This window comes from Pithys albifrons, chromosome 16, assembly GCF_047495875.1.
Source record: "Pithys albifrons albifrons isolate INPA30051 chromosome 16, PitAlb_v1, whole genome shotgun sequence".
NCBI lineage: Eukaryota > Metazoa > Chordata > Aves > Passeriformes > Thamnophilidae > Pithys > Pithys albifrons.
The window spans coordinates 9633746-9656335 of NC_092473.1; the positions used below are offsets into that span (position 1 = coordinate 9633746).

A 22590-nucleotide genomic window follows, 5' to 3' on the forward strand; every position below is an offset into this window, starting at 1 on the left:
GCCGGCAGAGCTCGGTGCCCGCGTGGGACACGGACCGGGCACCGAGACCCGTCCCGGCCGGGCTCGCACCGCGCTGCGTGAACGTGGAGGGGTTACAGAGGGGTTTGTGCCTAACTCAGTAACCTCCTCAACCCTGGAGGTTCCCTGGCATCACCCCCAGAGAGAGGTCCTGGTGCAGAGGAGCCCTCTCGGGTTTGCCTACGAGATGACTGTGCAAAGCTGCTGCAAACAGGCAGAGCAAGGAGAGAATTAAGCAATTGGGTCAAAATGATAATTATCCTAAACGCAGGGAAGGTGCTTGAGCTGCCATGGTTTGCAGCTTCGTTTCTCTGTGGGCCACCCTGAGTGAGATGATTGCTGAGACAGCCCCGCCAGGACAGCCCTGCTGCCAGTCAGGGGTGGTGATTCAGGAGCTGGCACGTCTCCCACTTTTAAGGCACTGATGCAGCAGGAATTCCTGACCTTCCCTGCACTGCATGGTTATATATGAAGAATATTTCAGGTTTCAGTGTTAGCACTTTGAGGGTCCATTATTACTATCAAATTCAGCTATGAATGAAATGCTGGAGCATTTCTTGCAGGCCTGGTAAAAGTCTGTGTGTCAGATCATGTGCAGGTTTGCAGTTTTCCTTCTTACACTTATATTAAAGTCTTTGCTAATAAAAAAAGATTGTCACTAATATTCAAATGCCGTTCTAAGCTCCAGCTTAGAAGTGTAGGATTCAATCACTTCATCACTGATTTTTATGGTTCTTTAACCACAATATTTTTCTTTTTGGTTCTAAATTGATGATCTTGTGGGCAGCTAATGAATGGCTTCATTGGTCCTTGCTTTGGTTATGTCACAGGAGAAATGAGAAGATTTATATCTCTTGCTCTCCTGTGAGCTGCTCTAAAGTTTAATGATTCACACTAATAACTTGTATTATACTTTGATTTGCAAGTTAAAGGAAAGTCCCTCTTAAAAGAAAACAATTCTGCCAAAAGGAAATTTGAAACTGCTGACCATGTTTGCTGTCTCATAATGTTTAATTCCATTCTGTAAGTCTTACGGTATCATAAATACATGTATATGAGAAATGAAGAAATTAATCCCACTACATCTATCTATATCTATATATAATACATATATATAAATGTATTAGACACAGAATTGTGACTGCATGCCATCATTTAGATTCAGAAGATTTCTTCCAGTTGCATCAGTGTTTTAAGTTGTGCTGGGACACACTGCTTCCTATTTATAGATCTCCCAGTTTGATACTCCAATAAAAGGAGCTGTAGTCATGCTTTGTCCTTGCATGAATAAGAGGAAAATGTAATCTCTGTAATACAACATTTTCCCTGAGTAGTGACAGCTGGATTTACAGATTTTGTGTGTGAGCAGCACTAGATGAGGGACCAGAGACCAGCTCCTTCAGGCTAAGTTTCTCTAACTGTCCTTAGCCCAGGGAATCTTAATTTCTCACTCTGGAAAGTGGGTAACTTTCTCAGGAGAGAGAGAACAAGCTGGCACTGGGCACTCAGGCTGTCAGGAGGGAAGGGAGGGGTGTGAGGAAGGAGGGTTTGGACCCAGGAGTTCCACCTTCTGGGTGTTGCCACGTGTTCTCACACATCCTGGGCACTCTCCTGCCATCAGTTCTGTGCTGGATGCAAACTGCAGTTGTTCCACGTGGTGCAGAGCTGACAGGCTGTGCTTGGTGAGCCTGCTGTGTCAGGGCACCCAGGGGAACAGCAGAATGGGAGTAGACAAATCTCATTTCTTTAAAACATATTTGTGTGTATTTTGGGGAAGAACTGAGTGCCTGATGGCCGAAAACACTGAGAGCAGCCAGACAGCACATCCTCAGGGATTTGCTGTAACAGCCCCTCCTGTGTTAAGGTATTGACTTCTTCCTGTGAAGGTTTTGGGTTTCTACAAAACTGTTTCAAATATGAATCTGAAATGCTAAGTCATAAATTTTTAAATACAGATATATGGTGGGAAGAGCCTGGGATATGCTGGTGCATAAAGAAGTGGAAATTCCATTGCAACACTGAGAGAGGAACTTTTTTGGTAGCGGAGAATCTGTAAGTGAAAATTACGGAATGATATTTCTGGGTGGAATGTCAGAAACAGTGTCAGCCTAAATGGAGGTTTGCCCAGGTAGTGATGTTAATAACACTCATATCCAGAATGCCTGTCCAGACTCTCTGGGAGGTGTCTTAGATAACTGGGTGTACATTAACGTGGTGTTTTGAGAAGCCTGCACATCAGCTGAAATAACTGAGCTGCCCAAATCGTGCCATGGTTTGTGTATTTGGAAGGGAATGGCAGGCACTATTCTGGGTCTAGCATGGACCCTGAGTTCCTTATTTCCCAGTTGATCCTGGATGCTGCCTCTTGCTCTTCCTCTAGGAGAGCCAGCAAAGAAGCAAGCTGGCATCAAGGAACAGGACACAGTGAGGGAGAGTTCCTGAACACAGATCTTTTTAATTTGCCTGGTCGTCTTTGTTGTTAAAACTTTCCTTGGTCAGTTTGTGAGAGGTCTTATTTTTGTATGCCTACCTTGACCAGTACTGGCTGATTTACAGTGTCTTAAATTATCTGAACTAACTAACATTGTTGCAGTGGCATCCCAAATAATTTGTAAATCCTTTTGATTGTTTTTAGCAGGGAAAAACTGTTGTTGCTTTAGCTGAGGGTTCATTTTTTATTCAAAGGCCTGAACCAGGCACAGCACTGCCTCCAGCACTGGACTGAACACAAATTTTTGTTCCAGAGCCCCCAGCTGACATCAGTCTTATTTTCTTTGGAGTTGGTGTAGTTATGAAATAAAGTCTGTTGCTCTGATGGTTTCAAGGGACTCCAGGAAAGGCCTAGGAGTGTATTTTGGAGTCTGTTTAGCAGGACAGTCTAGAGAGTGGTAGGTCAGGAGACAAGGCTGCAATATCAGGTAAATGAAATCAAGGTCAGCATATTCACAGGAAGGAATGTTGTCTGGTCCCAAGCACAGAGGGTTTTTTTCTTCTCCCAGCTCTTGAAGCTTCCTCCATTCCCTGTTTTCCAGGCATTTCTGTGAGCAGGAGGCTGAGGAGGTGAATGGCACTGTCTGTAGGGACAGTGGCAGTTTTGGAGCTCACCCGTGCTCAGATGCTGCCTCTGTGCTACAGTGACACAGCACATAAAAGATAAACTTTATTCAAGTACAAAAGGCCTGTCTTTCCCTCCCTGTGGCCTTGATTTAGTGCTCTCTTACATAACTGCAGGGATTCAGAGGAGTTACAACTTACCTGGGTTTGACACATTTGCTTGTCTCTTAAATTTTGTGGCCTTCAGTCAAGATTGTTGTGTCAGGGACCTGTTCCTGCAAACACATACATTGCTTCAAAAAACAGACCAAACAGATTATCACTGAAAGGAACCCAGCTGACTTGAACAAATACTCCAGGCTGCATGTGGTATGTGACACAGATGAAATGACTCATATGACATTCCTGTTTTCTTTCAGGTTGTGCCAAGGAATAAGCCAAGAAAAAGCTTTGTTTTATCCTAGCATGGCAAATGAAGAAGATGATCCAATTATACAAGAGGTAAAAGTGCATTGTGGCTGCAGTGATTGTACATGAGAATTTTTTATTATTGTTACTAGAAATCCAAGTGTTCTTAGAGTGCTGAAACATGTGTCATCAGCATCAGTGGTTGTCTTGTAACCTGTGCACAGAATTATGTTGTGTGGGACAAGTGTGTGGCTCATGGTATCTGTTTTGTCAAAATAATCCTGTCTGTGTTGGCAAGTTCCCCTCAGGTTTTTCACCCTTTGTAATCTTTCCATGTCAGAAGGGGAATGCAGGTGGGAAATTTACTTCTACCATTGTCTGCTTTCAGTGACTTTGTTACAGGTCTTGGAGAGCTGAAAAAATTGGAATGAGTTTGATGAGTTAATATTTGTTAAATATGAAGCTACAGTGTCTCATGCCTTCTGCTAAAGTAGGCAGTTGTGTTCTGAGTCTGGACTTACTGAGAGGACTGCTGTGTTCCAAGGAGAAGTGTTGCAGCCTCTAATTCAGGTGGATCTGAGTGACCACCTTACAGGTTTCGTTTTCACCTTAAAAGGACATGTTTCCAGCCTTGACCTATGGAAGCGGACATCCGTACCTGGGGCGGGGTCAGTTAAGGTGATAAATACCTGTGGTTTTGAATAAACTTGGGATTTGCTTTACATCACATTGGTGGGTGCAGTCTCCGCTAGGCCATGGCGGCAACAAATGGTGGACCCCAACGTGTCTCAGAACATGAAACCCACCTGCAGGCCTGCCTAGAGCCTTAAGAAGTAGCCCCTGAGAGCTGCTATGCCCCAGTTTTTTGGGTGCTTTGTGGAGAAGCCCCTGAGAGCTTCTGTCTCCTGTAAACTTGGGAGTTTTGTGTAGTGGCCCTGAGAGCTGCTGAAAGAACGTGGACTGAAGGAACCACGACCTTCGAACCGGTGAGTTAAAGAAACATGGGAAATTCCAACTCGACTAAAACGAACTTATTGCTTGATAAATTTGAGAAACTAGCTCGTGTAACAAAAACGGACATTGAAAGACAGGCATTACAAAATATTTTGGAATGGTGCTTCAGGCAAGGGCACTTAACAGATGCCAATTCCATGCTTTCCATAGAATTATGGGAAAAAATTGGGGCAGATTTGTGGAATTCAGCGCAAACTGCACCCGAAGAATTTTTGCCGCTCATTCCGTCATATGCAGCTGTAAAGAAAATGCTGTTAGCAGTAGAACGAGCCCGTAAAAACCTCGATCTACCGGAGAGGACGGAAAACAGTCAGCTTTTGCAAGGCGATTTTTCCCCTGAACATCCTTCTGCACCGCCGTGGGCACCGCCGCTCGCAGAAATGCTGCCGCGGTACCCCTCTCCACCCGTGCCGCCCGTGCCGTCCGTCGGACACCCGCCGCGGTACCCAGACGCGGCACCGCCCGCTCCCGCTCCGGAAAACCCGGCAAGACCACAGCAACCATGGGATCAAAGCTTTTCCACGCCGTTCGTCACCGCAAAAAGCCAAGAAGTCGTCTTTGCACCGCCTTGCAACTACCAAGAAACAGCCTGTGCACAGCGAATGAGACCACCGGCTGCCGCTGTAGAAGCGGCCGGACCTCAGCAGCAACCTTGGAACCCCACGAGACACGCTGCAGGAAACCAAACCGTGAGTGACTTTGATTTAAATCTTAACTCCGAGAAGGAGTTATGGGGGATGCCCTCAGACGAGAGAGAGATGAGGGACGCCAGCTTTCCCCCTGTCCATCCACCTTCGGCGCCGCCGCCGCCGCCAATGCCCAGCGGGTACCTCGGGGCTGGGGTCGCCCCGCCGCTACGCTCCCCGCCGCCCCGAGGGCACGCCGGAGTCGCTCCGTTGCGGCAAGAGGCGGCTGCGGGAAACATTTCAGCGGGGCTGGAAACCGCGTGGCCGGGTAAACAAAGAGACCACGTGCTCGCAAAGCCCGCGAAAAGTCACCACGCGGCTGAGCCAAACAAAGAGGCTGCGCGCGCATTCAGCAACGAGGCGCCAGGACCGCCCGACCCCCCTCCCCACTGCCTGCCAATCACGGCGCATGCGCCAGGTGTGGGTCCTCCGCAGCCTGCAGGGGCCGGGGTCGGCTCCGAATTCGCCCTCACCTGGGGCGGACCGGGTCCCGCGCCATCCCCACCACCCCCTGCGTGGTTCGACTACGTCAGGGAGAGGGGAGGGGCCCCACCCCAGTGGAGCGGAGCCAGCGAAGCGCGTCCCATCCACCGTGCGCCGCCCACAGCGCCCACGGCGCCGGGCGCGCAAGACCCAAGTTCTCCAGCGCTGGAAGGGACCATCCCCGCGCCAGAAAACTGGCACCTGCAGTCTTCAACAACGGCGCAGAAAAAAGCCTCTATTTGGAACAGGGTGGGGGAAGCCGGGGACCGCGATGTAACAGAGCTACCTCGCGACCTCACATTTAATACCCAGCAAAGGTACAAAGAGTTAGTATCCATAGCTGCAGAAGTAGGTACACCCTCACCTTCCCTGCAACCCCTGGTTTCTGCGCCTGTGATTAACACTACACAAGGCTTAAAACGGGAGCCACTTGATTGGAAAATTGCACAAAAAATACACAGTATAGTCTTTCAATACGGCTATGACAATGCCTTGGTAAAAAACCAAATCACAGCCTTCATAAAATACAATAACCTAATCCCAGCAGACACTAAGGCTTTAATGGAGTTTATTCTACCTCCTACTGCTTATATGTTATTTTTACAAAAATGGAAAGAGCAGTTAACGGAGGAACAGGCAAAAAATATACACTTAGAAACTGGACATCCCTTAAAATTAGCATCTTTAGACCAGCTAATGGGATCAGGAGCTTATGAAGACCCACAAACACAAGCTGCATTACATTTTCATATTTTGGAACAGTCAAAGAATGCTGCTTTGACCGCATTCTCTAATCTGCCTAAGAAGGGAAAACCTTCTCTACCCTATATGCAAATAATGCAGAAACCTGGACAGACATTCATGGAATTTGTAGATAAAGTAACAGAAGCTTTGGATGCTGCTCCAAATATTACCCCTGACATTAAACCAGTATTATTGAAAGATCTGGTAATTAATAATGCCAATCTTCAATGCAAACAGCTCATAGCCTCTCTACCAGCCACAGCTACTTTGGTACAGTTAATTGAAGCCTGTGCCAGATTGCCCTGGGTAGAAGAGGAGGAAAAAGCAAAGCTACATGCTTCTGCTCTAGCCACAGTTCTTAGCAAACAATCCACCCGAAAAAAAGGGGAAAAGGACCCTGGAGGTTGCTTTAATTGTGGAAAAAGGGGACATACAACAAAATGTTGTCCAGCACAATCAAAATATAGCAGAACTCAAAGCTTTACCGGAAAATGTATTCGTTGTGACAGGCTTGGTCACAGGGCACAGGATTGTTATTCTAAATTTAGAAAGGATGGCACTCCTCTGGAAAATACGGGGAGTGGGCCTGAGCCTTCGGGAAACCGGAAGGGCCGCGGGCCATGGGGCGCGGCCACTCAAATACCCCATGGAATCCCGAGCCAGGCTGCCTCCCCCACATGGCAACCACAACCACAAGCCATGCCAGCCTCGACTTGGCAACCACCAGTGCAATCACAATAACTAATGACGTGGTTCATGCCATTCCCAGTGACCACAAGGGTCCCTTAGGAAATGGTCTAGCTGCATTATTAATAGGACAATGCTCAGCTTCTCGTATGGGCATATTTGTGTTGCCTAAGTGTATAGATGTTGACTACAATGGAGTGATTGACATCCTGATAAAGGTTTTTGCCCCTCCTGTTACTATTCCCAAAGGGAGCAAGATCGCTCAGTTGATTCCTTTCGTTCCCTGCACTGCAGGTGCAGAACAGTTTGGGAACAGGATGGGAAATGTGGATTCTACAGATGTTCCTAATGTTATGTTTGTACAACAGGTGTCAGCAGAAAGGCCGTGTAGAGTTGTCACAATAACCGGCCCAAGAGGTATCATGTTATCTAATGTTAATATGATGATTGACACAGGTTCTGATGTTACTATCTTACCTTTAGAAAATTGGCCTATACAGTGGCCATTAGAGTTAACTGATTCAACTGTAGCAGGAATTGGTGGTCAGTCAGTTGCCAAAATTAGTTCTGCATTTGTTACAATAGTTGATGGTGAAGGAAACAGGGCTGTGGTACGTCCATATGTACTGCAAACCTCCCTATGTCTTTTGGGAAGGGATGCGCTTTCACAATGGGGAATGCAGCTGACTACAAATTTTGGGTAGCGGCCACTGAAAGCAGCTCTCGCCCTTTATTAAAATTAAAATGGAAAGATGAAAGCCCTATCTGGGTCCCCCAGTGGCCGCTCCCTGAAGAGAAGCTGCACCACTTAAAGGTCCTGGTCCAAGAACAATTAGATGCTGGGCATATTGAGCCCTCCACCAGTCCCTGGAACACTCCTATCTTCACAATTCAAAAGAAATCAGGCAAATGGCGGCTGCTCCAAGATCTGAGGGCCGTCAATGACCGCATGGAGTCCATGGGAGCACTTCAACCTGGAATGCCATCCCCTGTTATGCTGCCCAAGGAATGGTATTTGCTGGTTTTGGATCTAAGGGATTGTTTCTTCACAATTCCTTTACATCCAGATGATTATGAAAAATTTGCCTTCTCAGTGCCAACAATTAACAGAGAGGCACCAGCAAAACGTTATCATTGGGTAGTATTACCTCAGGGCATGAAAAATTCCCCTACGATTTGCCAATGGTTTGTTGATATTGCACTGAAATCTTGGAGACAAAATAATTTGGATTGTATTGTGTACCACTTCATGGATGATATAATGATCGCAAGTCCTCAGCCATTATCTGAGGAAAAGGAGCAAACTTTGGTTAATGATCTAAAAGAATATGGCCTCATTGTAGCACCTGAAAAAATTCAAAGATGCGCTCCTTGGAACTATTTGGGTATGGTGATTACTGAGACCCGAGTTCGGCCGCAAAAATTGCAGCTAAACTCCAAAATCACTAATGTCCAATCTGTGCAAAAGCTGGTTGGAGACCTTCAGTGGCTCCGTACCTATTGCGGCATCACAAATGAGGACTTGGCACCATTATTCTCCTTGCTACAGAATACAACAGACCCCACTGAACCAAGAACAGAAACGCCAGAGGTAAAACAAACCATTGCTAAAATTGAGCGCAAAATTAGTTCTACCATGGCATATCGCTATGACCCACTGTTGCCTATTTGTCTATTTGTTTACAACAAACAGATAGAAGTGGCTGTACTAATAGCTCAAACATCAAAAGAACTACAAGTTCTGGAATGGGTTTTTTGCTCTGCCCGGTTAAGAAATACCATTAACCCTAGATTTGAAGTTATTGGCTCTATGCTAATAAAGGCTCGCAAAAGGTTGAGGACCATCTCGGGACGAGAACCAGACAAAATTGTATTACCATTAAAATCTCTTGATCTGGTTGCAGAATGGTCACTGCAATCTGTAACTTTTGCGCTTGCAGTGAATGGTGTCACCATAGATAACCATTATCCAAAGTGTCCTCTTTTTGACACCTCCCTAATAATTGAAGAGCGACTTCTGCGAGTGTGGGACCCCATTCCTGGAGCTATTACATTGTTTACAGATGCCAGCAGTAAAACAGGTAAATATGGCTATGCCACACAGAAAAATGGTCAGTGGGACTTAGTGATTGAGCAAGCACACGAGTCTGTGCAACATTTAGAGCTAAAAGCTGTAATTTTGGTATTTCAGCATTTCTCTTATCAGCCTGTTAACCTTGTTATTGATTCTCTGTATGTAGTAGGAATTGTTACTAGAATTTCCCGTTCCTTATTAGGGTACGTTTCAAATTCAAAACTGCAATCCTTGTTCATCACATTGTGGAATTTAGTTGAACATCGTCAGCACCCCTTCTGGTGTACTCACATACGCAGTCACTCGGATGGGGAAGGCATACTTGTTCAAGGTAATGCATTCATTGATCAAGCTGTTTCTGCTGCTGCAGTCACAACACTAACTCCTTTTGAACAAGCTACCCGGTCACATTCCTTTTTCCACCAATCAGCTAAAGCCATACAAAATGAATTTTCTTTGTCACGATCACAAGCCAGGGCTATTATTGCTTCCTGCCCTGACTGTGCCAAAATAGCACCCATTCAGTCTGGAGGAGTTAACCCACGAGGGTTAGAAGCTCGGAAAATTTGGCAAACTGATGTCACTGAAATTGTATCTTTTGGACATTTAAGGTACGTTCATGTATCAGTTGACACTTGCTCTAAAGCAATGTGGGCCACTGCTGACGTCTCCACTGCTGCCAAAGCATGCATCAAACATTGGCTCAGTGCTTTTGCTGCATTGGGTAAGCCTGACATTATCAAAACAGATAATGCTCCAGCATATAAAGGCAAAATATGTGTCACCTTTTTTAATCAGTGGCAGATTAATCATGTCACTGGCATCCCCCATAACTCTGGCGGACAAGCAATCATTGAACGCCACCACCAAGATTTAAAACGCATGGTGTCAGTTCTAAAAAGAGAGGGGGAAATGGAGATGCGTAGCCCACAAAATGTACTGATGAAAGCTTGTTATGTTCTAAATTGGTTAAACCCAAGGGAGACTAATGATCCCCCAATTTTTTCACATTTCTCAGAAAATTTGCGCAATTTCTCAGCCTCAGATGTTCAAGTTGCAGTCTATCAACCTGCCTTGAACATATGGAAAGGTCCGTTTCAGCTGATAACGTGGGGCCGTGGATACGCTTGTGTATCTTCAGATCAAGGCAGTGAGTGGATACCAGCAAAATGGGTAAAGCCCTGGATCCGAAAAGGCCCAGCCAAATCTGCAGGGAACAACATGCCTGTTGGCCCTGCAGATGGCACGGGATCCACAGCTCACTTGACGGGCAATGCTGACACATGAATCTGTGACTGGTTAAGAAAAGGTCTAACTTCTGACCAAAGGTTAATTTCACTGTTCAAAAAAAAGTTCACAAAGTGCCTGAAGTGACTGAATCTCAAGGCTTTTCTCAGTCTACGACGGCCGCGTAAAACTGAGAATTGCTCTTGTGAAGTGGCATAGGGAATTAGCTCAGCTGGACTGAAGCTAACCCTTGAGATCACTGCACTCAGACACTATTTATTAAAATTGTTGTTCTGTTTACCATGGTCAGTGTGGTGACGACCACACAGAAGGACCATAAAGTCTCACGTGAGAAAAGTTTTCTTGTTTTGCACTGATTGTAATTTATAGCAAGTTGTTGTGTTAGTTCTGTGTTATGTTGTTTGTATTTTCACCTTGTTCTTTGAAAGAAAAGGGGGAGATGTTGCAGCCTCTAATTCAGGTGGATCTGAGTGACCACCTTACAGGTTTCGTTTTCACCTTAAAAGGACATGTTTCCAGCCTTGACCTATGGAAGCGGACATCCGTACCTGGGGCGGGGTCAGTTAAGGTGATAAATACCTGTGGTTTTGAATAAACTTGGGATTTGCTTTACATCACATTGGTGGGTGCAGTCTCCGCTAGGCCATGGCGGCAACAGAGAAGCCTCAGGGTCTTGTCACTTTGTGTCTGAGTGTACACACCAGAAATACAAGGAAGGGCAAGTCCCTAAGAAGGAGAAAAGCTGTGAGAAAAGGAGTGGCAACTGTCAGGAGTGTATCTGAAATGGCAGCTTCCATATGTCTTATTCATGAAACATCTGTGGATTTTCAGTGCTGGGGGCCAAATGCAAGTGTTAAATCAGACTGGGGATGTGGGAGTCTCTTGTCTAATATAGAAAGATTTTATGCCAAAATACTGGTAATGAAGTTACCTTTCAGTCATGCTGCCAAAGTGAGAACTTTCACTTCAGCTCCTTGGAGGAAAAAAATTCCTCTTTCATTTCACACTTGTTTGCCAAGTTTTCTTGGAGAGGAAAAACCCAACTAGAGCTGCTGTCTGCTGCCTCTTCCCAGTGGGGTTTTTTAGGTTTGGTTTTTAAAAAAGCCAACTGCAGAATTCCATGTCAAAGTCAGCAGAGAAAAAAATTTTGACAGGAGAGTCATGAATGTGTTTTATGTTAGAATTTATAATGAAAAGCTAATATTATCAGTATTTGAGTTCTAAGGATTATGCTTTTATCTGAGACTCCATCAATTACAGCTGGCATCCGATGAAAGTTGTTTGTTCTGCTTTTTAGATTGACGTGTTCCTGGCCAGAAGTCTATTGGAGAAGCTCTATCTGTTTCAGGTATTTGGGTTAACTTTTGTGCAGTGACAGTGTGTTTCACTTAAATGCAAAGAGCAGTAACTTTCCTTACTGTCTTAGCCTGACAAGGTCCTGGATATGGGCAGGCCTGTTTGGGACTGAGCCTGGTTAGCGCTGGGGCCTGTGGGTATCCTGGAGGAGGGGCAGCTCTGAGCAGGGTGGGGGATTTCACTGGGACACCACACTGTCCTCTCAGCATTCCCAAAGGTTCAGAAGAGACACCCATGTGGCTAGGCCTGGTTGTGCTCTCCTGACTGGTGGCCCATGTCCTCTGAGCTAACACTCGGGTAACCCACAAATGTTTTACTTTTAAGTAGTAACTGCAGAGAGTTGAAGCTGCTGGATAGACTTTTAATTGCTTCTGACACTTCCTTTTGCTGCTGGAGGGGCAGGAGTGGGGTTGTGTAGTGACAAATGCAGAGGACTGGGAAGAAAGCACCAGACTTTCTAGGTCATGCTCCCAAATCCCCTGATGACTCATGAATCAGTCAACTGATTTCTTGATGTCTTGTCTCCATCTGGCAAGTGAGTCTACACGTGAGGGGACAGGGGAAATGGAGTTAATTTCTGTGAAGTTCTTTGCTCTTTATCCTGAAATGGATTTGTTTTCCAGTATCCCATTCGCCCAGCTTCGATGACATACGATGATGTTACACATTTATCAGCAAAGATAAAGCCAAAGCAGCAAAAGGTTGGTCACATTTGAGTCCAGTCTGTAAAAGTTGTGTTATATTGTGCAGAATGTACCAAAGAAAAGCATATTGTGCTATTAATCTGTGTTAACCATGCAGCTACTGGCAGGACTAAATCTCTGTGCTTGGAGGTATGGGGGTCATTATTGTGTCTGCGAGGAAGAGTTTAGACTAAGAGGAAACGTGGTTACTAATGCTAGTTCAGTTGCTGGATGCTTGTGCCAGTTCAGCTTGATTTAAAAGGTCTTTAGAGTATTCAGAGAAGGTTGAAGAAGGATTGAGCCTTGGAGCCAAGCTCTGTCCTTCAGTGTCAGTGCAGGTCCTGATTTCTCTCTTGCCTGGGTGTGAATCATCAGGAGTCCTTTTGAAATCAGTGAGGTTGTAGAGGTGGTGAAAGTACAGGCAAAGCCAGAGCAATTGCACCTACTTGCACATGTGTCCCAGAACTGTGACTGGTGTTTTAAAATGCCTTATTGAAAAACTGCAGCAATAGGTGTCTGTGTTACCAGAATTTGGTTCTGGGAAATAGTTAAGGAGAGTGCTCGGGTGAACTTTGGAGTTAGGATGCATGTTGTGTTCAGGAAATCTTCTGTTAAACTTAGCAAACATTTGCATTGTAAGCCCTGTGCAGGCCTTTGTAAATATGCTGTCTCATCCAGGGACTTGAAACCAGTTCAGTTTATGAATAACATGAAGGGGAAGAAATTAAGACATTAGCTGTGATACACAAATTTATAAGGGCTTTGGCACACCCTGAGGAAGAATGTGTACTGTACTGTCATAGTATATAAATAGAAATGCTATACAGGAAAAAGATTGGTTTTGAACATATGTCTGGAGTTTAAAGTTTAATGGGAAGGTAGTTTCTTTGTGACTAAAGGCTTGGAGCTTGTTGGAGTGCTTTGACAAGTGAAATCAGGAGTGACTCTGCAGTCAGTGCTGAGTGCTGCAGTCTCTGACTTAGCAGAATCGAGGCCTTTGCTTCTGAAGAGGGCAAAGTTACTTCATACTGCTTGGTACCCAAACGAGAAGGAAATACATCTTATGAGGGATTCTGAATGGATCCTCAGTGATGGGAAGAGTCAAAGAATGTTGCTTGTGCACTTGATCTGTACTGATAAGTAAACTAGACTGATAATGTAGTGGAACGTATCCAAAAAGTGAAGGTGTGTTTCAGGCATGCCTAAAGAACTCCAATTTTTCTTATCCCATTAATTTACAAGGGAATTTATATATCTCCAACTTGTTGTTTAGATGTCCCCATCCTAGAAAACCACATGCTGCTCAACTCTGCATGAGATTTGCCCTGTGGATTTGAACAATGTCGCTTGTGTATTTAAATTTGCTGTAAACCTATGGAAATGTTAGGAAGTGTGGGTTTGGGTTTTAATTGATGTATTTGGGGATGTGCATTGATAATTAGCTGTCTTGCCTTTCATGTTCTTTAGGTTGAACTTGAAATGGCCATTGATACTTTGAATCCCAACTACTGTCGCAGCAAGGGAGAGCAGATTGCCCTCAACGTGGATGGCACATGCACGGATGAAACAAGCACCTATTCCTCGTAGGTGTCCTCTTTCCTTCCCTTCCTTTTTGTGGTGAGCAAAATCTGTATGTCCACCAGGACTTCAGGGAGAGGTGGGAACAAGTGGCTCTAAGTCCTGGGGGCTGCTGTGAATTGTGAATTGCAGACAGAAGGATGAGTGTATACAGTATACATTTGTTTCAGTTGTTGATAGTCCATTTTGAGATTCAGTGGTTTCAGATCATTTATCTGCATCCCACATTGCCTGTGGAATGTCCTCTCACCACCCTCCTCTGTCTCCAGGAAGCTGATGGACAAACAAACTTTCTGCTCCTCACAAGCTGCCAGTAACGTTTCCCGCTATGCAGCTGCTGTTTATAAAAAAGGTAAGTTGCTTTTGCCTGATCAGTGAAACAGGCTCATGTCAGGGTTAAGATAAGCCCTATTTGATACTTTTTTTTTCTGCCTAGGTTTTAATTGACTGATGTGTCTTTAAAGAAAGGAAAACTTTTCCTTATCAATGTCCCAAGAGTCTTTGACAAGGTCTAGCAAAATTTTAAATATTATCTAAGAACACCACGGGTTTGTAGATGCCTCCAGAATCTTAACAGTTCATGGTGGCCTGAAAGAACAGACATTTTTAGCATGACTTTATCATTGTTATTTATGTTGCTGCCTTCATCTTATTTTGTCTGTCTCATTTACTTGTTCAACACTTCTTACTCCTCTCTTGACTGCCTGTGCCATCACAGAGTTTTGCTCTGGTGATCATTTGAGGTGACAATATGGAGATGGTTTTCATTGATATATGTTTTACTAGGAGTTCCCCTACTGTAGGTCAGACCTGAGCCAGAATGTGGCTCTACAAGATCTGGTTTCAACACAAAAAGAAAAATAACAGGAAAGGTCTTGGTCTTTCATACTTCGTTGAAATCCTGAGCACTGGATGAATTTTTCACTTCAGTCTCTTTCTACTGTATTAAATATTTATGCTCAATTGAAGCTGTGGCTTTACAGAGACAGGGAGATAATGAAAAGTGCTGTCCTTCTGCAGTGAGTAAAATCAATTTTAACCAACATTAATTCTCATTTTCAGGTGAGCTTCACCTGACTCCACTACATGGCATTCTTCAGCTGAGGCCAAGCTTCACCTACTTGGACAAGGCTGATGCAAAGCACCGAGAAAGAGAAGCTGCTAATGAAGGTAAATGCTCCACAAGTTGTGTTTTCTTCTGGGAGGTGAGATACAAGTTCTCCTTATAATTTTACTGATAAGAGGAATTCTATTCTGAAGGTGTTCATTCTGACAACATACTGATTATTAGGCCACTTCTGAGGTTGTTTTGCTGATCTTGTTTTCAGTGCAGCTCCCTAAATGCTTTTGTGGGTATTTTGGGGGGGATTGGCAGAGCTGGTTGGTGGTGACAAAGGGCAGTGGTGGGGACTGTGCCACCACTGCCACTGCAGAGCTCATGGCAGCAGTGTCCCCCAGCACAGCAGCACTGTGCTGCTCTCAGACACTGCATAGCTTGGCCAGCTGGGATTGAACCCAGGGAGTTCCCAGTGTCCTTTCTTCCCACATGGCCCCCAGACAGTTACAGGTTGGCTTTGGCTCTTGTACTGCAGTGGTGTGTTTATTCCCATGTGTTTTTTGGCAGGTGGTGATTCATCCCAGGATGAAGCTGAAGATGATGTTAAGCAAATTACTGTATGTCCACATTTTCCTTTCTATGATGGTTCAGGCAACAGTCCCAAGACAGAATGACAGTTCACACCCAAATAAAAGGACAGGAAACCTCAGTCCTGGTGACCCTAGGCTGGGGAGGGTGGAAGTGAAATGGGCTCACCCTTGTTGCGCAAGCATAAAGATGGCACTGAGAGCAACGGTTGGAGCTAGAGCCCCTAGGTTGTTACGTACCAAATAAATAATGCAGATGGGGTTTTTGAAGGTTTTGGGGCTGTATTTAACAATGCCCAAATCTCCCAGGTACGGTTCTCCCGCCCTGAGACCGAACAAGCTCGTCAGCGACGTGTCCAGTCCTATGAGTTCCTGCAGAAGAGACAAGCAGAGGAGCACTGGGTTCATCTGCATTATTATGGCTTGAAGGTGGGTGTGTGCTGCTGCCTGCTGAGGAGGCTGCGGGGGCCTGAAGATAATGAAGCTTGAACAGACCCTGCAGTGCCCTGTGCCTCCTCTGCTTTATGGGTCTCCCCATGGAGAAGGTTTAAAACTGAGAGTTGGACAAACATAAAGCGGGATCTGAGTGCAGGAATCACTCAGGTCTTGTATTATGAACTGGACTTTGTGAAAGACTTGGAGAGGCCAGTCAGTGGAGTGTGAGAAATGCTGTTGGTCTGGCCCACATCCATGTCTGTCAGGAGATTCCAAAGTCAGCAACAGAAATATTCCCACATCACATGAGCATTGCACAAGAAAGTGAAAGCAGAGCATTGGTTAGTGAGATGGAACACTTGAATGGTGCAGTAACGACAGAGTGGTCGTAGTTTAGAATGAAAAATCCAGGTCTCTTGGCATTTTGTGTGTTTTCAGGATGTGATAATGGCTCTTGTTTTTTCCTGTATCTCCAGGATAGCCGTTCGGAACATGAGCGCCAGTATTTATTTAGTCAAGGTCATGGCCTTGCTGAAAACACAGAATTAATTAAATCTCCCAGGTAATGGTTTCTGGGTTTCCTACAGAAATTGCAGTAATTTGTTGGGGTTGTTTGCAGAGTAATAAGCAGGTATATTCTTTAAAAGTCTGTCCTTTGCTAATTCTATCCATGATAAAAATTAAATCGTTAAAAAAAATACAGACACAAACTAGTTTTCCACTTACTCCGGTTGCTGTCCTTGTTTCACTGTACTCTGAGATTAAAAGTTGTTTTCACTTGGGTCTGTAGCTTCTTGTACATTATCACAACCCTACATTGTCAGGGCTGCGAGTACTGCAAAGGAAAATGAATAAAAAAGCTCCTCTGGTTAATATAAGTTAATACTCTGAAGCTGGTAACTTCCATTGATAGCAAATCTTCTAAAACTTTCTTTACTAGTACTGAGTTTACAGAGGAAGATGGGAGAGGAAAGGGGAGAGCTCTCTTCAGGCTGATGTTTGTTTTGTAGATTCACACAAGCAGGATTGCTCTAAGAGAGAAATTATTGTACTTAAACCTGGGAATCCCAAGACAAGCATTTTAAGAATGTGTTTCCTTTTCTCCTAGTGAATATTTAATGATGCTGATGCCTCCAAGCATAGATGAAGAGAAGTAAGTGTTTGTACATAATGTTCAAAGTCCATATTGGCTGGATGCTCTTTTTCATGGGCTGCAAATCTCTTTGTTTATCTGCAGTGACAAACCAATGGCTCCAAGCAATGTGCTTTCTATGGCCCAGCTGAGAACTTTACCCCTTGCTGATCAGATTAAGATCCTGATGAAAAATGGTTTGTAGCTTTTGTAATACATTTGCACTTTACTTTGTGACTTTCATTGCCTCAGATAAGGTGCCTTTCCCAGTGTTACCAGTTCTGTTGCCCCACCAGACAGACTGTCTGGCTCTGGTTCTCTTAAGAATCTAAATCCTAAGGCTTTCCTTAAGAAGTGCAGTGACAGTCAGTCTGGCTGCTGATCTGTATATTTGCAGTCAATTTACTGTCAGAAAAATTCCTAATTTGATGATAGCTTTCTGGATACACTTATTTCAGCAGGTATGTCCTGGAATGTGCACAGCCTGCACTTTGGCATTTTCTGGGAAGTGTTCAGCAATACAGGCTTCGTGAGTGTCATTTAGGAATTTCATTTTGTCTCTTCAGAGTTACTATCTGACAAGAGCAAATCCTGAGGATTTTGCCTCAGGAGCTTCCTGTCTTGACAGATATCTCTCTTCAGAGCCATTGCCAAAGGCATAGATTTTTTTTTTAATTATTGTTTTATTATTCCATTAATTTGTGACACATTACGCCAGGCAACCTTGATGCAACACTAGCAGATTATTTTTGAGCAGACAATGCCTGTAGCACAGGGCGAGACTTAGACCTTAGGTTTTAGGTTTTCCCTGAGATAAATCCTTGACCGTGAGCTCTGTAAATCCCAGTCCCAGAGCCGTGTGTGAGCGCTGGATCGGTGTGTTTGCCTTGCAGTGAAGGTCATGCCGTTCGCCAACCTGATGAGCCTGCTGGGCTCGGGCACGGACTCCACGGCCGTGCTGCGCTGCGTGCAGCAGGTGGCGCTGCTGGTCCAGGGCAACTGGGTGGTGAAGAGGTAACGCCGGGCTCTGGGGTCGGGATAGTGGGCCTTGGGATCGGGACAGTGGGCTTTGGGACCGGGACAGTGGGCTTTGGGACCGGGACAGTGGGCTTTGGGACCGGGACAGTGGGCTTTGGGACCGGGACAACGGGCTTTGGGACCGGGACAACGGGCTCTGTACACTCGAGTGCCTCGTGCTTACAGCCCTGCGAAACCCCAGGTTCGGGTTTGCCCCCTGTAGGTGCAGTCAGACCCTTGAAATTGAAAGGGCTGATGTGGAAGGATAATGGTACCCACCCCTGCTGAAATTATGGCTGAGCAGTGATGTAATCTGGGTTTGCATTTGAGCTATGGCAGGGTTTTGATGTTGTGTATTCTCTTGTGAGAGAGCTGTCCTGAATTATTTCAGAGATTAGTGTCAAATATAAATGCAGAAAATGCTACCAGTGTCAGATACAGTGTTTCTTTGCAGAATTCATTCAAATAAGGATGGGCTTTGTGCAGTCCCCTTGCTGTTCATCAGTGGATTCTGCTCTTGTCAGCTGAAATCTACCCTCTAGAAGGCATTACCCACTTAATAAATCAAGCATGGGGGTATTGAATGAACCACATGAATTGGAGTCTGTATCATCCTCCTGTTTATTAGGATAAAACATCCCAGTGGGAATTGAATTTAAAAATGCAGTATGATTTTTTTTACTTGGGTGGAGCCCTGCATGCAGAGAATTACAGTCTCTGGAATAGCTGTCTGTTAAAATGAGTGGCATCAGCTCCCAGTCCAAGTTTGCCAGCAGGATGTCTCAGCTATTGTGATACAGGTCTGTATTAGCAATGGGACCAGTTCTTACAGCAACCCTGCTGTCCCTCCAGCTGTCACAGAAGGAAGCTGGAAACAAGTTAAAAGGCAGTGTATTAGCATTCAGATTGTTTTTAGGTTGTAGCTGATTCTTTTCTGCCAGTCTGAGGAGGATGTGTGTGTCTGTAGAGGGTGTGGTGTTTGGGGTGGGTGGGCACAGAGCAGCACATGCACGGTCAGAGAGGGAACTGTTTTTGTGGCCTGGGTGGCATCAAGCTTGTGAACTGGGGTTGCTGTGAGACTTTGGAGGGCATGACACGTCATTGTGTTGGTCCTGCAAGCAGACAAGGACTTGGCTCATGTTGGTCTCGGGGCAGTTTGTTTGAGTAGGACGTTTTGTAATCCTTTCTCTAAAGCCTTTGATTGCTGGGGAGGAAATAAGGAACTCCTATGCCCATACATCAGCATTTTAGCTAAATGCTGCCTTCAAGGCTGTGCACCAGGTGAGCCTAAGCACTTCCTAAGGATCATTCTGGTCCTGTTTACGCTGATCTAAAGGAGGCTTTGCAAGAACAAAGCAGAGGTTATAGCTATGTTGCACAGACCTGGTAGCCACAAGGCTGTGCTTTGCTGGTGTAAGCCTTTGTGCATGAGTGTAATTGCAGTGGTGTAATTACACCAATATTAATGCCTTTAATGAAAACCATGCTTTGGATAAAGGTGTAATTTAACTGGAGAACAGGGAGGGCATGTTTATTATGTTAATCTTCACCAATGCCGTTTTTCTGGAGTACCTGGTAACTAATCCCTCTTCCTTTTTAATTAACAGTGATGTTCTCTACCCAAAAGATACTTCTAGTCCCTATAGTGGAGTTCCTGCAGAAGTGCTCTGTAGAGGGAGAGACTTTGTTGTAAGTATAAAAGTGTTTGTTGTTTTTAAAGGAAAACACAGGTGAAGTTTGCCTGTGAGGCCACAGCATTGCAAAACTCTGCTGCTCTACTGCAGAAAGGTGTTCCCTCCAAGGAAGTTCTTTGTGCTTTAATCCTGAAGATGTTGTTACAAGTCTGTCATGGGAGCAGGCTGACATTGTGGCTGGCTGGCAGGTTCAGATCAGCTGTCATTAGCAGTATTCATCCTTTTCTAACACATGCTGCAGAGCCACTATCACATTGCCCCCACAACACAGGGCTTACAAAACAGCCAGGACTGGATAATAAAGTGCTTGTTTCTCCAGCTCTGTTTCCGTGATCTCAGGAGGGCAGTGTGGGTAAGCCTTGTGCTCCCTGAGCATGCACTGCTGATCTTTAAAAAGGACTTTATTCCCCAGAGCTGCCTATCAGTGAAAGGACTTTGTTCCCAGGCACCTTTTGTGAGCAGTAGCTGCACATGGAAGTTGAAATGAATACAGATCTTGTAAACACACACATAACCACAGCAAAAAGGAACAGCCTCTGCATTGTGTTTATTTTCTCTCACTATGGAAAGAATTAAGTTCCTAAGTGGTTCCTAAGTTCATAATCAGTTTATGGCTTCCACACCATCAAACTGAATCTGCTGAGTGTGTAGCTCTCGTTTTTCTCAGTCAGACCTGACTGTTCCCCTTGTTTGCAGTTTGTTGGTGAGATTTAGCTCTGAGCAGGAAGATGCTGTGCAAGAGACTTTAAGTATATTACAGTGCTAGTGTGAGATCAAACTGATGGTGATTGAGACTGACTTTTGGTTGTGTCTTGATGTCTGCCCAAGACATTGCCATATGGAGACCTGGATTCAGGTGTGACCCAGTGACATAAGTCTTTAGGGCACAGCAGATCAGGTGACATGTCCTGCATAATGTTCTGGGAACCAGAATTATTCTGCTCAGTTAAGTAAGCAGGAGAGTTTTAACATTTAAGATGAAAAGATTAATTATTTTCATTTGAATTATGTCAAATATACCTTGTATGAGAAACGGGTCTGTGTTTATCTTAAAGGCAGGTAATTTGCTGATTAGTACTAGAACAAGGAAGTTAAAATGTTAGAAAATAGAAAACATCAATATTTCTGGCTTTCAGACAAAGCTGAAAAGCTTCTGTTTTCCCCCAGATTCTCACATAATAAATTCAGGGGACATGAGTACTGTTGGCCCCTGCTGAGTGTAAAGGGCCCAATGAGAAGTGTTTGCTTCAGAGCTGTTCACAAGGAGACCTGATAGATCTGTTTCCTTTGGACAGCAGCTTCTTGTGCTTGAAAAGAGAAATGTCCTGTGCCTTAAAGGGAGTGGAGTGTGTTTGTGGGCAGAGAGAAGCTGAACTGGAGAGAAGGATGCAGAGATGACGCAGGGCAGGAAGAAATTGGCAGTAATGAGATTTTGAATTCTTAGCAACATTGCTAATAGACTAAAAGAAGTTAGAGCCTGTTTAAATGGAGACAGGAGGAAATGAAGTGTTGTGTTCAGGCAGTGTATTCAGTGCCCAGCTGTTTGTGTGTCCTGTCAGTGTGCTCTCAGCAGCTGCCCCCCTGCCTGTTGGAGTCCAGGGGCTGCTCCACAGAGGAGCTTTCCTTACCTGGGGACAAGTGTGTGAGTGACAGGGCATCTCAGTATAACTGTGAGTGATGGGTATGGAAGGAGGGGGCCCCTGTGTTAGCAGATGTACATGAAGAGTTTCTCTAGGCTGATGCTGAGGTGTGTGAGAAGCTGAGCCTCAGGTGTGACTTCTGGAGTTCCAGCACCACTGTAGTGTGTTTTGCTTTTTGTTTTGAAAATAAATGGAGTTTGAGTTCAAGAGATTCTTCATAGCTTTTGTAGTCATGGGTTCACCAGGGCACATCATGGACTCTCAAAACTTTTGTTAGTGTGTTCCTGGCCATTTGAGGACAGAAGGGGCCAGAAAATATTTTCCCTTTACCTGGCTGAGAATCACTTACTTCCACATTCTTGAAAGCATTGAGGGTTCTATTTTTCTGGTAACATCATTGAGCAGGGTCATGATTAACTTCAGTCAAGCAACTGCTACCTACAGGTATTAGATTTTTCCCTTTGTTCCCTTCGTAGATGTGGAAGTTCACGCAGGATCGCTGGGTTGTGAGAAAGGAAGTAGCAGCAGTTACAAAAGTGAGTGTGTTGGGTTTTTTCTTCATAAATCAGAAATTGGTGATAAGGGTTGGTCATCCTGTGGGGGTTGGCAGTGGGTGCTGCTCCAAGCCTTTGCTCAGGTTCACAGTGCCTGCATTGCCCTCCAGGCACAGGATCATTTTGAATAGAGGTACATACTCTTTCCAGAAGCATTCTGAGCAGCTCCCACAGTTACCACGGCTCCAGGACTGGCCTTGCAGCTGAGCCAATGGAATGCATCACTTCTTCTCACCTGGCAAAGTTTAAACTGAGCTGACTGATGGTGCACCAAAGCAAATGAAGTGCCTTTGCAGCCCACACTGGCTGCTCTGCTTTGGGTGTGTGAGCAACCATTCTGTTGGCATTTGCCAGTTGTCAGTAATGATAAAGCAACTCAGGCACCTGAATATTCTGTTAAAAGTGGCAAATGAAAGGGAAACATTAAGTAAAAATGACAAA

At 44.9% G+C, this 22590-nt stretch overlaps 1 protein-coding gene across 3 annotated transcripts in view; it reads left to right on the top strand.

Annotated features, from left to right (window-relative positions):
- POLR3E (RNA polymerase III subunit E) overlaps positions 1–22590 on the top strand; it is a 34227-nt gene that overhangs the window by 633 nt on the left and 11004 nt on the right. The window contains exons 2-16 of one of the 3 annotated variants that reach the window (XM_071571479.1): positions 1974–2070; positions 3492–3573; positions 11714–11764; positions 12396–12473; positions 13923–14038; positions 14303–14385; positions 15096–15203; positions 15658–15707; positions 15987–16106; positions 16589–16674; positions 17221–17265; positions 17350–17441; positions 18138–18258; positions 19869–19950; positions 22072–22131. In XM_071571479.1, coding sequence (XP_071427580.1) covers positions 3538–3573; positions 11714–11764; positions 12396–12473; positions 13923–14038; positions 14303–14385; positions 15096–15203; positions 15658–15707; positions 15987–16106; positions 16589–16674; positions 17221–17265; positions 17350–17441; positions 18138–18258; positions 19869–19950; positions 22072–22131 — 1128 coding nt within the window. In that variant the 5' untranslated portion in view covers positions 1974–2070; positions 3492–3537. Of the gene's footprint in view, positions 1–1973; positions 2071–3491; positions 3574–9370; positions 9500–11713; positions 11765–12395; positions 12474–13922; positions 14039–14302; positions 14386–15095; positions 15204–15657; positions 15708–15986; positions 16107–16588; positions 16675–17220; positions 17266–17349; positions 17442–18137; positions 18259–19868; positions 19951–22071; positions 22132–22590 lie in introns of those variants that run through there. The other 2 variants (XM_071571481.1, XM_071571480.1) reach the window with 2 other exon arrangements.